This window comes from Homalodisca vitripennis, chromosome 4 (genome assembly GCF_021130785.1).
Source record: "Homalodisca vitripennis isolate AUS2020 chromosome 4, UT_GWSS_2.1, whole genome shotgun sequence".
Classification (NCBI taxonomy): Eukaryota; Metazoa; Arthropoda; class Insecta; order Hemiptera; family Cicadellidae; genus Homalodisca; species Homalodisca vitripennis.
In genome coordinates this window covers 107,488,317-107,504,177 of record NC_060210.1, presented here as the reverse complement: position 1 = coordinate 107,504,177, position 15,861 = coordinate 107,488,317, and the positions used below count along the sequence as shown (strand labels likewise).

At 33.4% G+C, this 15,861-nt stretch overlaps 1 protein-coding gene across 4 annotated transcripts in view; it reads right to left on the bottom strand.

Moving 5' to 3' along the window:
* The window catches only part of LOC124359927, a 49,497-nt gene that overhangs the window by 20,228 nt on the left and 13,408 nt on the right, over nucleotides 1–15,861 (bottom strand). The window contains exon 1 of one of the 4 annotated variants that reach the window (XM_046813071.1): nucleotides 14,069–14,408. The exons of 2 other annotated variants lie outside the window; for them this stretch is intronic. In XM_046813071.1, the coding sequence (XP_046669027.1) occupies nucleotides 14,069–14,215 (147 nt within the window). In that variant the 5' untranslated portion in view covers nucleotides 14,216–14,408. Of the gene's footprint in view, nucleotides 1–6,382; nucleotides 6,662–14,068; nucleotides 14,409–15,861 lie in introns of those variants that run through there. One more of the 4 variants, XM_046813070.1, reaches the window with a different exon arrangement.

The following is a 15,861-nucleotide window of genomic DNA, read 5'->3' as shown; positions in this document are numbered from 1 at the left end:
TTTGAAGGGGGCATCATTTTAATGAACAGAACACATTATTATTTAAATAGTTTATCTACTGACCAGCTTTGAGCCTCGTACTAGATCAACCATGTTAATTTGTTATATAGTAAGTAACTAGTGAAATTATTGTGGAAAATAAAAAATAACTAAATAATGTTTGTCATAAATAGCGGCGAACTAAACATTCTAGGTTCCTCAGGCTGTCAGATGGTATTTCCGTAATTGAGTTGAAACTAGCCATAAATACAATTTAGTAGGTTTATTGGTATATCCGCCATTAGTTCAGAATGGTGTGTTTGCATGTTAGGAATTGTATTTTGTTTTTACACTTTCTAAGATGATCTTTCTATATAGCTGGTCTTGCGTTAGAAACCCGCAAAGTTCTAATGAACTGAAAAAGTAATTGGACAAAAATTGTGTTTTGGATTGGCTTCATGGATAATCACTCACTGTGTAACAGATTTCCGCACACATGACGTCGTTTTTTGTCATGGATATTCAATTGACAGGGATTATAGAGCGCAGCAATTCTCGCAAGATCCGATCTGAAAATCGGATTCTTCAGACATATAGTATTCAGAAACAGTTTTTAACCCGAACCGCAGTAAATAACGGTTTAACATTTACGACCGGTGATTTCGTCGTAATTGAGAGTGCAGTATGCAGTTACTCTCACATGATGGCGCCCAGAGCCGTAACCGCCAAGTTCTGCCATGAATGTAGGTGCACTGGCTCGTTTATACGTACATATACGACTTTACTCGTGCCCACAGTTATTGCTCGTCTTTTACTGACAACCCACACGTTTAAGTTATTAGACAAACAGACCTTCCCATATTCTTAAATGCTGACATAAAATTAGTTTCGCCAGTTTAGTAATCGGAGTTCAGTACTTTATAATGAAGGTTTCAATATTTTATATAAAACAGGATAGGCCACCGACCAAACTACAGGGGTTCATTAGAAGGAATGCTGCACTGTTTATAAATAAGATCCTTTAAAATCACTATGACATAATCAACTGGCAAAATCTCTAAATGATGGAAAAAATATAATACACATATAATATATGTATTATTAAAAATGTTGTTGTATTGTAATCCAATATTTATTATTATAATATTGTTGTTAATAATGTAGTGTTATATATTTGTTATATAAAAGATATTTTTGTCTCGTAGTTTGATATTGTTGTTATGTTATTACGTTGGTTGTCATTTACAGAATATTTTTTTACAGTATTTGTTTGAGAATTATAGTAATTTTGGAATAGTATTTATAGAATAAGTATTTTTTATTGATTAAATTTTCTTGTAATTGGCATTTACCCTGGGCGTGTTAAAATAAATAAATATGCATTGTTACAAAGCAGGTTGTTAGTCATCATTCATGAATTTCCTACCTCTTCTTTGACTCAAAAAGCTGGAATTCGATGCTATAACCAAGCAAAAGAAAAAAGTATAACAAGTAAAATCAAACATAGTTATCTGATTTTTTAAAAGAATTGGAAAATCTAAATATATTACCTTTTTGTGTTATTTCAGTTTTTACTGAAGTAAATCATACTTAATCAGAACAAGATGCCTTTTATTTTTTCTTGTCAATGCCCATTTTTGACACGAAATAGATTGCAAATTTAGTGATAGTAAATAAAAGTTTGATATCTCATTTTTAAGTGACAAATATCAGTCAAGTTTATTTCTAAAGTCCCTATCTTGGCTTGTGCCGGGGAATCATCTGGGGGTAAAATTTAAATTTCCAGAATCATGGCATGTGAGTTATTTTTAGAAAGTTCTGCATGAGTACTGTGATCTTCATTCATGAGTTTTGTGATAGCAAACGCCATTTAAGGTTGGCTAGTTAAAACTTGAAGGGGAAATTTGAAATTTTCAAAAATGCAGGCCTTGCATTGTAAATACTATCGCGATAGGGGTAGCAATGATGACATTGTTGTAGAGGAGGATTTTAAATTGAAATTTCCACAATAGTTTTATCTAATTGGAAGATCTTAATGAATACGTCTAATGATCAGTCGTAGTGGTTAGTTCTAGCGATTAGAAGAAACGATTATTCAGCCATTAGTATTTTACAGCACAAGCTGTTCAAGACTGACGAGACTTAATACTTGGGAAAGGTCGATAAATGTTTATGAACAATATGTGCTAATTCCTACAGACAGGTAACCGTCAAAATGAAATTATTGCTTGCAACTAATCAACCTGTATGGCACGTAAATGTTGAATTTAGCTCAGCTCACTGTCCTCTTACGTGCAGCATCTGAAATCTTATGCTGTTGCAGACTTAGACGTAAGAGGAAGGTGAACTGGAGCTAAATTCAACATTCACATCGAATCAGCCCTTCCCACCATTGCTTCTTTATTTGTATGGTATACAACAGAAATTTTTCTAATCATCTCCAAGTCACGTTTTGGGGTGTTGACCGGAAGCCTATTATGGATAAACTACGACCTATATCCCTCATAAATCTCCAAACAATTGGAAGTAAATCTATTCACGGTTTAAAATGTTTACAACTATTAAACTTTGCAAGCTATGCACTGAATTCTGAGATTGGTTCTAATAAACCATTAACTTCACTGACCACCTAAGAGAACATTTAATAATTTAGAAGTTTATTAAACAATGATTATTTGAATATGATTATTGCAAAGAGTCCATTTCAAACCTTGCACTGCGATGCACTGTTATTAATACTAACAACCTTCTGTTACGAAAACATCGAATTATGTTGAATAGATTGATAAAATAATAATCCAAGTTTGGTGGTTTACTAAAGATATTTTTTGCGAAGAAGTTGGGTACAGCACAAGAACTCTCTAACGGTGCTGAAGCAAGAATAGATAACTACACAAACCGTACGATCCTACTAGCGAAAGGTGACCGTTTCTGAATTGAAGGTGCTTAATCTAGGTAAGCAAGTAGTGAACAAATTGTATATAATGGTAAAACAAGAAAATCTGAGCTTTTTTCAGAAAAAAATCGGTGATGAAATGTGGCGCTCCTTTACAGGTTATATAAAGGAGACCTCTTTGTCTCACAAAAACACCTTATGGTTTTCTGATGGGGTGCAATAATATATTTCACTAAAACAGGGTTTGTTCAAATATATATGGAGTTCAACTTGACATTCACATTGTTTCGAATGTTGAACATACCTAAATATGTTCTATCTTGAACATTAAAATGTTCTTATTACCGATTCATTGCAAAATAGATATCTCACAAAATACAAACGATTAGCTACCATACAATGCTAAGGTTTTTTTTAAATCGGTAGTACAAAGAGACCAGTTTTATTCTAGTGTTTTCTTTTTTATATATTACCATTCAAACTTTCTAATTTATTAACTTTTGTGTATTATTAAAGTGGTATAATCGGTTTTGATCGGGATAGTTTTATGAATTAAAAAGGTTTTAGTCACAGCCCTTTTAAGATATCTTTTCTAATGACAGGAAAACTAGATAAACTTATCACAATCATTATTGATAAATTGTTGAAGTAGTGGTATTTAGCGGCATATTACACTCACGAAGATAAGAATATGAACGTTTTATAGTGTTTATATATATTATATATTATTATAAAACATTCCTTAACTAGTAAGTTAAGTCATAAATAATTTAAAAAACTAATACTCCCTGAAGCCACAACTAATGTATGTACTGTCTTTCTTTAGGCCTGGTTACAAAATTGCTCAAATCGTCTACTGCAAAAGCCTGTAATACTCATGAATTAATAAAACATTTCTGTACTTTAGAAAATTATATTTAAAAGGTGCCATTCTAAAATTTAAAAAATCAGTCAAGTACAAATTTGTTTTACAAACAACGACTGCATTTTAACGCAACAAAATGCACTACCAAATAATTACTTAATTTCATGAACTGAGATTTTTAGTGGAGAAAAATAAAGTTAACAAGTGGAGAACGATTGAGAGAGTAGAGTTACAGTAGGCTAAGTAGGCCAGCCTGGCACCACGTAAATCTGCACCCTTGTTTATCACCCCGACACCGACACCAGCTCGAGCGTCCTCAATCCGCATCAGATAGAGTGGCAGTCAACACTATCAGCCTAATAAACTACTCCGATCGAAAATATACTGAATTAAACAAAGCTGGTTAACACAAACAGCGCGCGAAAATCTCTACAATAATTTTCAATGTTACACAACCTGCTATTTTATGGTGAATATCAGACAATGAAACATTCTTATAAATATAAATCAGGAAATTTATCATTTTATTGAGAAATATTCTTAAATACGAATGTATAAAATGCGTATTAATCATATACAAATTATATGTTTGAATACTTTCAAGTGTATAAAACTAACCCGATATTGCCCGTTGTAAACACAGAATGGAAATATCCTCCATTCATGTCTACTACAGCAACTTCTTATTACAAATACATGAAAGCTACACACCAAAACCCATTCACTAGCGAGATATAAAGAAAATATCAGAGAAAGATTTTAGCCACAGAATCTTGACATAGTAAACCGATACAACTTTGTAAAGGCCGACAAACCGTAACTCAGCATTTATTTACGGAGTTAGCCAACTTTGCTAAACTTTTGAGACCAATACTAATCACGTTTTTATTTGGACCAAAATAAACCCTTATAACAAGTTTCAAATTTATAGGACCTCTCTATCAAGAGTTATCGCACGAACGGACATTCCGATCTATTGACTAAAAAATAAACACAATATTTCCTTAGAGCAAGAGAAATCGATGTACCGCTTTTCAGGTCTCTAGGACCTCTCTATCAAGAGTTATGGCACGAACGGACATACCGATCTATTGACTAAAAAATAAACACAATATTTCCTTTAGACCAAGAGAAATCGATGTACCGCTTTTCAGGTCTATAGGACCTCTCTATCAAGAGTTATGGCACGAACGGACATACCGATCTATTGACTAGAAAATAAACACAATATTTCTTTAGACCAAGAGAAATCGATGTACCGCTTTTCAGGTCTCTAGGACCTCTCTATCAAGAGTTATCGCACGAACGGACATACCGATCTATTGACTAAAAAATAAACACAATATTTCCTTAGAGCAAGAGAAATCGATGTACCGCTTTTCAGGTCTCTAGGACCTCTCTATCAAGAGTTATGGCACGAACGGACATACCGATCTATTGACTAAAAAATAAACACAATATTTCTTTAGACCAAGAGAAATCGATGTACCGCTTTTCAGGTCTCTAGGACCTCTCTATCAAGAGTTATGGCACGAACGGACATACCGATCTATTGACTAAAAAATAAACACAATATTTCTTTAGACCAAGAGAAATCGATGTACCGCTTTTCAGGTCTCTAGGACCTCTCTATCAAGAGTTATGGCACGAACGGACATACCGATCTATTGACTAAAAAATAAACACAATATTTCTTTAGACCAAGAGAAATCGATGTACCGCTTTTCAGGTCTCTAGGACCTCTCTATCAAGAGTTATGGCACGAACGGACATACCGATCTATTGACTAAAAAATAAACACAATATTTCTTTAGACCAAGAGAAATCGATGTACCGCTTTTCAGGTCTCTAGGACCTCTCTATCAAGAGTTATCGCACGAACGGACATACCGATCTATTGAATAAAAAATAAACACAATATTTCTTTAGACCAAGAGAAATCGATGTACCGCTTTTCAGGTCTCTAGGACCTCTCTATCAAGAGTTATCGCACGAACGGACATACCGATCTATTGACTAAAAAATAAACACAATATTTCCTTAGAGCAAGAGAAATCGATGTACCGCTTTTCAGGTCTCTAGGACCTCTCTATCAAGAGTTATGGCACGAACGGACATACCGATCTATTGACTAAAAAATAAACACAATATTTCCTTAGACCAAGAGAAATCGATGTACCGCTTTTCAGGTTTATAGGACCTTTCTGTCAAGAGTTAACGCATAGACAATCCAAAAAACTTGCCCAAAAAAACTTAAAAAATTGGATCCTCTTGATCCAAGGAACACCCTATTAATTTGAGAAAAAAGTTTTTATCCTAATATTAAAACAGCAAATTAAAATTAACTACTCTATTTTGAAGAAACACATTTAAAATCCAAAAAAGTCACTAATCCTGGACAATGATATTCAGTTCGGTAAATACTAGTTACGTTCTCTCGGGTACTTCGATACTCCATTTGTATCGGTCTATTTATTTTGGGCCATCTATGGATTGAAAATAAATTAAATACAGTTCATAAATAACTCCAACGTTTGTGTTTAGTGTAACTATACGTTGAATTAATTACAAAAGTTCACGTTAGCTAATGTTTGAATATTTATGGTTTCATTTTGTTCGTATGAAGATATATTTACTCATACCTCATCGATATCATAAACGACATCATAAGATACTTGGTTGCACACAAGGGGATCCATGACGTCAGTGTCGTCCACGTCTCCATAGATGTCATCCGCATCAGAAACTACCAGAATACACAACACGAACACGTGACCTATTAGTAGCAACATTCTAAGGTCTAACTTCAAGAGAACGGGGAAATATCCAAGAAGTGGTCACGTCTTGTTCAATATCACAGACAAAACAATACAGGAACGCTCCAAGTAGCGGCGGAGCTAGTGGCTGTCGCTACTCTACTAAATTAAATAAACTGTGACCTTAAATTAACCAACGAGAGCATCGTTGAGATAGTGCGTGACTCAGAAATACTTCACCCTTCCTCCTCATTTCGTGGAGATAATGATATCCATCTATAAAGACAGTATAAATAAAATTAGAAAGCTTTATTGAATTTGACATCATCGCAATAGTTGTGCTCATCCCAAAAAATCGCTTCTTTATCTTCTCATTTAAAACTCTAAGATAAGAATATTCAGTTGTGAAAAATTTAATTTAATAAGTTTATAAAATCTGTGCACCACGCAGTTATACTGGTCTTTCACCAGTTATACATTGTTTTACGTCCTTTTCTTGAAGTTTAATTCTCTGGGGAAACTACTATTTTGAAAGTAAAGTATTTGTGTATGTATATGAAACAACTTTACTGAAAGTAAATTACAATAGCCGGAAGGAAACACTTTTTGATTGACGAAGACTTTTCAGATTTATGTTCTTCAAATAATAGATAATACTAAAAATAATAACATATAACGTAATAATATATTTTAATTTATGTTTTGTACATTTAATAAACGTATTATTTTTTACATTAATTATTGTAAGATTTGGTAAAACTCAAAAACGTCATGGGAAACGTTTTTTTTTAATAAAAATGGATTTAAAGAGAAATGGTTTGAGACACTGAAGTCGGAGTGTGAAAAAGTGTTTATGAGTACCAGTGAAATACACACATTTCTATACAACATTCTATAATATTTGAATGAGTAGTTCCAACAATTTCAGTAAATTCATAAAAAACTAAATTCCTTCAATTAGGCCAAAGTGAAGGAATACTAAGTCCGTACTAATATTAGTGAAAGCACTTGGTGTAATATGATAAAGAATTTTTGGTTAGAACTACATTTCACACACCACAGTTATAGTTTGTATTGTTGCCAAACTCCAAAAACATCCATTATCGGTCCAAGTAGTCTACTTTAGTCAAAAAGTGTCTATAATCGGTACTTGTAGTTTTCTTCCGGTACAAGTTATTCCCAGTGCCTTAGTAATGTTTGTATTGTTGCCCCGATTAAAAAAAATATATAAGCATAAATCCGAAAAAGTTTTCTTCAATCAAGTGTTTACTTCCGGCTAATGTAATTTACTTTCAGTATCATGTACTGTTGTAGGATTGGACCTGTTGCCATGATAAATAAAATATATACATACAGTGGGCTGGAAAGTTTTTTTCAATATAATAGTGGCCACAACCATTCATAATAATCCACTTCCGGTTTGAGGTATTTCCGGTGACGTTGTACCGTTGATATTGTAGATTCGATCCAAGAAAGTATATACACATATATTAATAGGTCCGAAAAGTCTTATTCTGTCATTCAACGTCCACCTCAATAGCAATTTGCTTCCAGTCTACAGTATTTTCGGTGGTGTTTGCCTTATTGTCCTAATCTAGAAGGGACATTCATACGTTGGTCTAAAAATCTACTTCGGTCAAAGGATACAACTTCCGGTTTGGGGTGCTGTTTTAGTGTCTGCCTTGTACTGATCAAGAAAGTATATACATACGTTGGTCTGGGTGGTTCATCTTAATACAGTTGAATCTAAAAATAGCTCTTCTACGAGTTATAGCCTCATTTCGACCCATATTGGCGTTAAAAATTTTTATAAAGATGATTTCTATTGAAGTCCATGAGGCATACATGTTGCTATTTCATTTACGAGGATTACCTAATTAAAATACCATGTATGAGAATGGTAACATTAACCTATTTTATTAAGTTTTTCAATCCACAGGGTTTAAAGTATGTTGAGATAGACCACATACTGTACAATCTTTATTTTATGCCATTCTCGCTTCCATACACCCTTGGTGGGTTCCCTCACTAGGTCGACTAGTTTATTTAAATATTCATTATCTAATATACGTTCCGAGTACGAGCAGGTAATATTCAGAGATTTATATAAACCTTTTTAATTAACGCGGTTTAAAATATAGTTCCAAGACTATGTTATTGACAATAACTTTATGATGTGAAAAACGTATGCTAAAATAAATGCATTCAATCCAAGGCGCATGCTAAGTGATGAAAACGCAACATTATCCTAACTTATATTACTGTTACTATTCTACGGAGTATTTAATGCGGTTTCGGATTGTTTATAGATAAATTTATTGCGCAACTACAAGAAGAAAATACTACCCACAATCCCCTGCCGGATTTTACTTTGATTGGTGACCTCGGAGCACCTCGAGTTTACAAGAAGAAAATACTACCCACAATCCCCTGCCGGATTTTACTTTGATTGGTGACCTCGGAGCACCTCGAGTTTACAAGAAGAAAATACTACCCACAATCCCCTGCCGGATTTTACTTTGATTGGTGACCTCGGAGCACCTCGAGTTTACAAGAAGAAAATACTACCCACAATCCCCTGCCGGATTTTACTTTGATTGGTGACCTCGGAGCACCTCGAGTTTACAAGAAGAAAATACTACCCACAATCCCCTGCCGGATTTTACTTTGATTGGTGACCTCGGAGCACCTCGAGTTTACAAGAAGAAAATACTACCCACAATCCCCTGCCGGATTTTACTTTGATTGGTGACCTCGGAGCACCTCGAGTTTACAAGAAGAAAATACTACCCACAATCCCCTGCCGGATTTTACTTTGATTGGTGACCTCGGAGCACCTCGAGTTTACAAGAAGAAAATACTACCCACAATCCCCTGCCGGATTTTACTTTGATTTGTGACCTCGGAGCACCTCGAGTTTACAAGAAGAAAATACTACCCACAATCCCCTGCCGGATTTTACTTTGATTGGTGACCTCGGAGCACCTCGAGTTTACAAGAAGAAAATACTACCCACAATCCCCTGCCGGATTTTACTTTGATTGGTGACCTCGGAGCACCTCGAGTTGTAATTTTTTATTTGTTGAAATTGATATTTTTTCTCCGTGTATTATGGGGTTCTTATATTCATTCATTACTATTATTTACGTTGCTGTTTTACAGCAGTCATTTCCCAAAGCATTTATAGAAATGTACCATTTTTCACTTCTTACACTCTTGGTGCAGTGCCCCGCTCGGTGATTTTAATTCCTTTATATTTTGTTCATCTAAATTAAAATTCCCAGTACAAGCGGGTAATATAAAGCGATGTAAAATTATCATTTGAATTAAAACCGTTTAATTCTGTAATTAACAGTCACTTTATGAGGAGTTAGAGCATCCAACTATTTTTTTCCTTTTCAATTATTCTTTTTTTTATTCTTATTCCCAGTTCACCATATACGGAGTATTTAATCCCAATACGGATTATTTATTGCTAAATTTACGGAAAAACTACAAAAAGTTACCTACAAGCCTCTGCATGGCTTTGGTTCATAATAATTAACTTTTATGTCACTCTGAACCCTGAAAGTGTAGAATAGTATATTTAAAGCACTCAACAACAGTATAATATGAACTCCTTTTTCACCTACACAGTTAAAATGTGTTTAATTTTAAAATTATGCAATTAGGTAAATATATACTTGTATGAGTGGCTGCTTCTGAACACCAGTGATTTGGGCATTGTTTATTCTTGTTAGTTAATAGAATTATTTATCTGCTTAAATGAGGTTCATGTTTTCATACTAGTATATTTAACTATTATTATCTTTTTGAGTACGACAATGCTGTGGCAGATATTAGTGATATTTTAAATGTAGCTTAACACCAAATTATCAACTTGTAAAAATAATGTAGTTTATTTAATTTATTCACCAAACAATTGAGAAATGTTAAGTGCTATGTACTATGATAGTAGCTACAATTCCTGCACAAAATCAGGAAATAATACTTTTTGGGATATTTTCCCTTTAACGTACAATATATTATTTACTATATTTGGCATGCATATTGTTATTAAAAGAAAAATTTACTTGTAAATAACATAAAAACGATTAAACCCTTATGTGTATAGATTTTTTTCTATTTGTTTGTTTTTTTTTTTTGTAATGGGTGGGTCAGTTTTACGGTACTGCAACGCCGGGCCAAGCAGTGATAGAGGTGGGGCAAGTTCATAGCATACCGTCATTAAAAAAAAACACACACACACACACACAATAACTGTTTAACAAACAATTCCCTCTATGAAAGACGTGTCAAATGGTAAGCTAATAGAAACAGATATTTTGAGGCAGGTATTCATTTCATTTTGTTATTTTTGCGAAAAACGAGATGGATTTAAATATGCAAAACAATGTACCATAAGTTCTATATATCATAAAAATATCAGTATAAATAGCTATTCAACATGCCAACAAATAATAATTATATATGACGTGACACATTATGTAATTAAGAACACATAATTGTCAGTTAACTTATATAAATACTATACTATTAAAACTATAAAACTAATACATTTAACACTAAATAACGATCAATAAATTAAATGTGAAATACTTAACGATTAAATAGTGCAAATAGTTTAACACACAAACATAAATATAAATGAACATAAAATAAATATATAAGTTACTTATTTATTAAATTATGAACTTTAAACGACCTATATTTTGTATAGGAGCACTTCAAAGGAAGTTTTAAACGGTATTGGATTTTTTAATTTTGAACATCTCCTAATTCTTAAGCTTTATTTCACTCATAAAGTAATATTACATTTAAGAGAGTGATAAAACACACGCGCGCAAATATAAGGTAAGTATTTGTAACGTATGATGAATGTTAATTCTCTACTGGTATAGTACCCCATATCAATAATACGTAGATTAATAAGTTGTTAAATTATGAACTTAGCTGAATATATTTATAGTAATTGACACTGTTTGCCATCAGTATATAGCAGAGTGTAAACACAGCGGAATCATTTATCACAGCCTCTGTCACTCCGACAGAATACAAGGGCACAACAAACAAGCATTTACTGAGTCAAATGTTTCATTCTCTTTTCGCTTTATTTATGGTACACTTATTTCAATTTATTTATTCCACGATGTGTTAGAACTATCATATAGTCTTTCCAAATCGTATATAGTTTTGGTATACAGTAGAATTCCGAATATGTGTGTACTTAAATACAAGTATGTACTAAAGTTGACGAATGAGGTATGTATAATCAATCACACAAAATAAACCATTATTACACTAGAACTATTCTGTATGTAACTGTACTTCTCGATGGAATAAAAATCGTGCTATATGTAAAAGAGTATTTATGGAGAAAAACCGTAAAGTTTCAATCAAAAAAGAATTGAGATGTCACGTACAAGCTCCTTCGTATTTGTTCTTGTTATGTTTAAGTTATTTAAAGTAGACGTGTTGTTACAAATTTGATTCTTTGGCAACTGATTTACTTTCATCAAATCAGCAGATGCCGTTGCAACAAAATCTCCAGATGATGAAAGATTAAGTATTTAAAATTTATCACCATATAAGCAACTTTTGGATTGTTTGACGGGGACAAGTGCCAAATAAAAAGTGCCACTGAGGCTATTCGGCGTGAAATAATTCGTGTAATGTGGAATATGTGAATAGCGAGGGCTAAAAATACCGATCCATGACCAATCCTCCAGGTGTATCGATATATTGGGTCTCGTTGAACCATTAAATATTAAATTGGAAATTTCAGGAGTGAGCATTGAGCGCTTATTAACTCCTTTTTTACAAGGATCATGCTTGTTGAGAAGGGGATCGATGAGTTTCATGTCTCAACTATTCCATTTATAGTCCATTTTTTTTCTTAGAATGCTCTTAGATTCCATAAATTTTAACATAATCAGAATTCATTATGTGATGAAGACTATCTAGGGATGCATCCTTATTCAACTGCCTATAATCCATATATTCTTAAATATCTTTAGTAAGATAATTATATTAATGATTGGTAATTTTGGGAACACATGGATGACATAATGTCTTGAAATATTTGTTAACAAAAGCAGAACTTTCAAATTTCTTGGGCCAATTCATAGGCCACATTATTCTAAAACAATTCAGTTAAATCTCTTGTGCTGTTTACGGATAATTTCTAAACTTTATTTATTTCCAATACACATTATTGAGTTAAATTATTTAAAAGTGATGGATTTCCCATTAAACGGCTTAACATGTTTGTCTGTAGCATGAGTCCTATGAACTTTTAGAAAGTACATTGTTAATAAATTGTCAGTTTATAAAACCTACATTTTCAAGTAGGTAGGTTATAACTTTCTTAAAATAATAATTAAGATAGTAATAAGAAAATAATAAATGGTCAGATTTCAAAAAATCGTCATAGCAATTAATGTGAGCGTCAAAATATTATGTTGGTTATTACAAAATATAAATATTAAAATTAAGGCATTAAAATAAAACTTTCAAGATGTTTTATGCATCTTAAGTTTCTCTGATTGTTCAAATGTCTAAACTATAAAGTATAAAGATTTATACTTTGATAGTTCTATTTTATTTCAAACACTTAAAAGTAGGAATATATCTGCAATCCTGAAATTTCACGATTACACAGGCACACTAACTCTACTTTTATCCAATCGTGTTGGAAATAATATACAGGGTGAATAAAAAGTCAGGGCTTTCCCCTCTTTATTATTCTAAAGTGTATATAAGGATATATCCTTTAGGTAGTGGTGCAATGAGGAAAGCAAGTTTCATTTGGTGATTTTGAAAAGTTTTGTGTCCCCCAAAAATGCAGGATTTTGAGGGCAACTCAACAATTTTAAATACAAAAAGTATCCCTTGAAAGTATCCCAAAAAGTATCTCAAGTGGCCCTTAATAATGATGGATAATAATGATCCACTTGGATAACATCAACTCTAAAAGTATGATCTGTTCTGGCTATATTGAAACAAAGAATGGACTTGTTTGTACTAAACCGTAGCTCGAACCGAGAAAGCCCGGTCACCCTTGGCAAATAAAGTTTTTATCAGTGTACTTTCTAATCTTCGTTGGATCTTACGTACCTTGCATTCCTAACTGATTCAGAACACAAACGACCAATAAACTTGTCTCCACGCAGACAGTAACTTTACAACATAAATGTAATTGTAAAACTTAAAGAGAGTGCTATCTCTGGTTTTCACCATTCTTTAAGTTTTTTATGCTCTTCAAAATGAAGGGTCACTTGAAAGGGGTTTATATTTAAAATTGTTGAGTTGCTCCCAAATCCTGCATTTTTGGGTCACACAAAACTTCAAAATCACCAAATGAAACATCCTTTCCTCAATACACCACTGCCTAAAAGGATATATCGTTTTAAACTTTAAAACAAAATAGAGGAATAGAAGGGGTGGGGTCCAGACCTTTTATACACTCTGTATGTATCTAAATAATTCCTTCATGAATTTATCATGCATTCTCTTAGAAAGGTTTTAGAATGTCACATCATATTCTTTTATATAGACAGATACTAGTCCTACCTCATCGAGATCAACTTGATTCCTGAAAGCTGATTCACAAGTTACTGGATTTATAAACACGTCCTCCAAAGTAGAAATGTTTTTCGCTGTGCAGACTCCAAACGCCACACTAAGAACCAACACCAAATCGCCAACATATTTCAACATCGTTAAAGTACTGATCAAATGCGTATTAAAAGTTGGCAAGCGTAAATTTTATCACTTTAATATTGGTTTAACACACAATACACAGTTTAATATATTGTAATCAGTAATCAATATATTGCGATTTAAGTTTACATTAAAACACAATGTTAAATCGAGATTTGCTCACATGGTGTAGAAGTCGAGAACTCGTATTAAACTTTGTGTTATCAGGGAATGATAAAAGAAATCAGTTAAAACCTTGACCTTAGACCGAGCTTTGAGATATGTTTTATGCATTTCTGCATTTTCTATTATTATTGTTTTGATAATAGCCTTCAAGGAGGAAACAGTAAACAAAATAAGTTTACTTAAAATGTTATAATTCAGCATATTTGTTTAGAAAATCGCTCTATTTGCTGGAGTAATGTTTCAGCATGCACATTATGGCTGTAATTATACGAATTATACACTTTGGACGTTTTACAATATATTACACTTTTAATAGTCTACCTCTTTATTTCTACATTTAATAGTCTACATTGATAATAATCTTCTTTCAATTAGGACAACTTGAATCCTATAACCTGGCATCTACAGACTCTTCTATGGCTACCTAGTTTCTGGATCTATAACCTGAGCTGGTTCAATACCTATATCTCCCCGGCTCATGTGTGTTTTATATAGTGTATGTGTGTTGGTTTATTGGCTGCAGAGGCCACTGACCATTTGAAGGCGTTTGGCCTTTCCGGGGAGTGGCAAAGACTCCGAGCCGTGGTGTACAAGTTAGGAGTTAGCTCCAAGTTAAAATTTTTGTTTAACTAAGTGTTTTATTTAGTTTTGCTGAGCTGTTCTCCTTCTAACATGTGCGGCTAAGTTTACGGCCCCTCACTGATGAGGTCCAGGAGATGAGTTGATTTTCTGCTGTCATCTCTCCATCATGCGTGGTCGCAGAGAACCTTCGCTTTTGCGCTCTGCTGAAGGACGTCCACCATGATGGACATTTCTACTAGTCAACATCTGTGATACCCTGCCCATATTCTTTATTTATTTGTTATTGTTATTGTTGCCATTTATATAATAGTTTATATTTATTGTTATTTAATTTTAAGTTAGTTTTAGATATTATTTTAGTTATTTCTTGGATTTCATTAGGAGCCGCCCTTAGCCGAAGGATACCGGGTGGAATTTTGGCATTTCTTGTTTCAAATTATGGCGTTTCTAATTTTTTGTATGCAGGTGCACCTGACGAGGATTGTTTGAGGATATACTACTGCAGGCACTTTTTTATTTTTTTTATTTATAGTATATATATATATATATATATATATATATATATATATATATTTATTTATTTTTGACTGGATAGGCCTATGCGGTTGTCTTAGTAAATGAACCTGAGTATACTGACCACGGTGTTCTTTTTTACCTAGTTTGGTTTTTGATCCGGCATCCGTTCGCCACCATGGGCGCGCGCTTCCCTGATGGTTTGCTGTGGGTGTGCGAGCGGCGATGTACGGTTTCAAATGGTAGCAGAGCGTGGTTAGCTGCTCTCTCAGCTGTCTCTCAGTTCTGCTTTTGTTTGTTGGTGTAGGTTAGTGTTAGGTAGGGGGAGGTTAGAGTACACAATTTTTTTTTTTCATTAGGAGGCTCGCCCTAGCACAGGATAC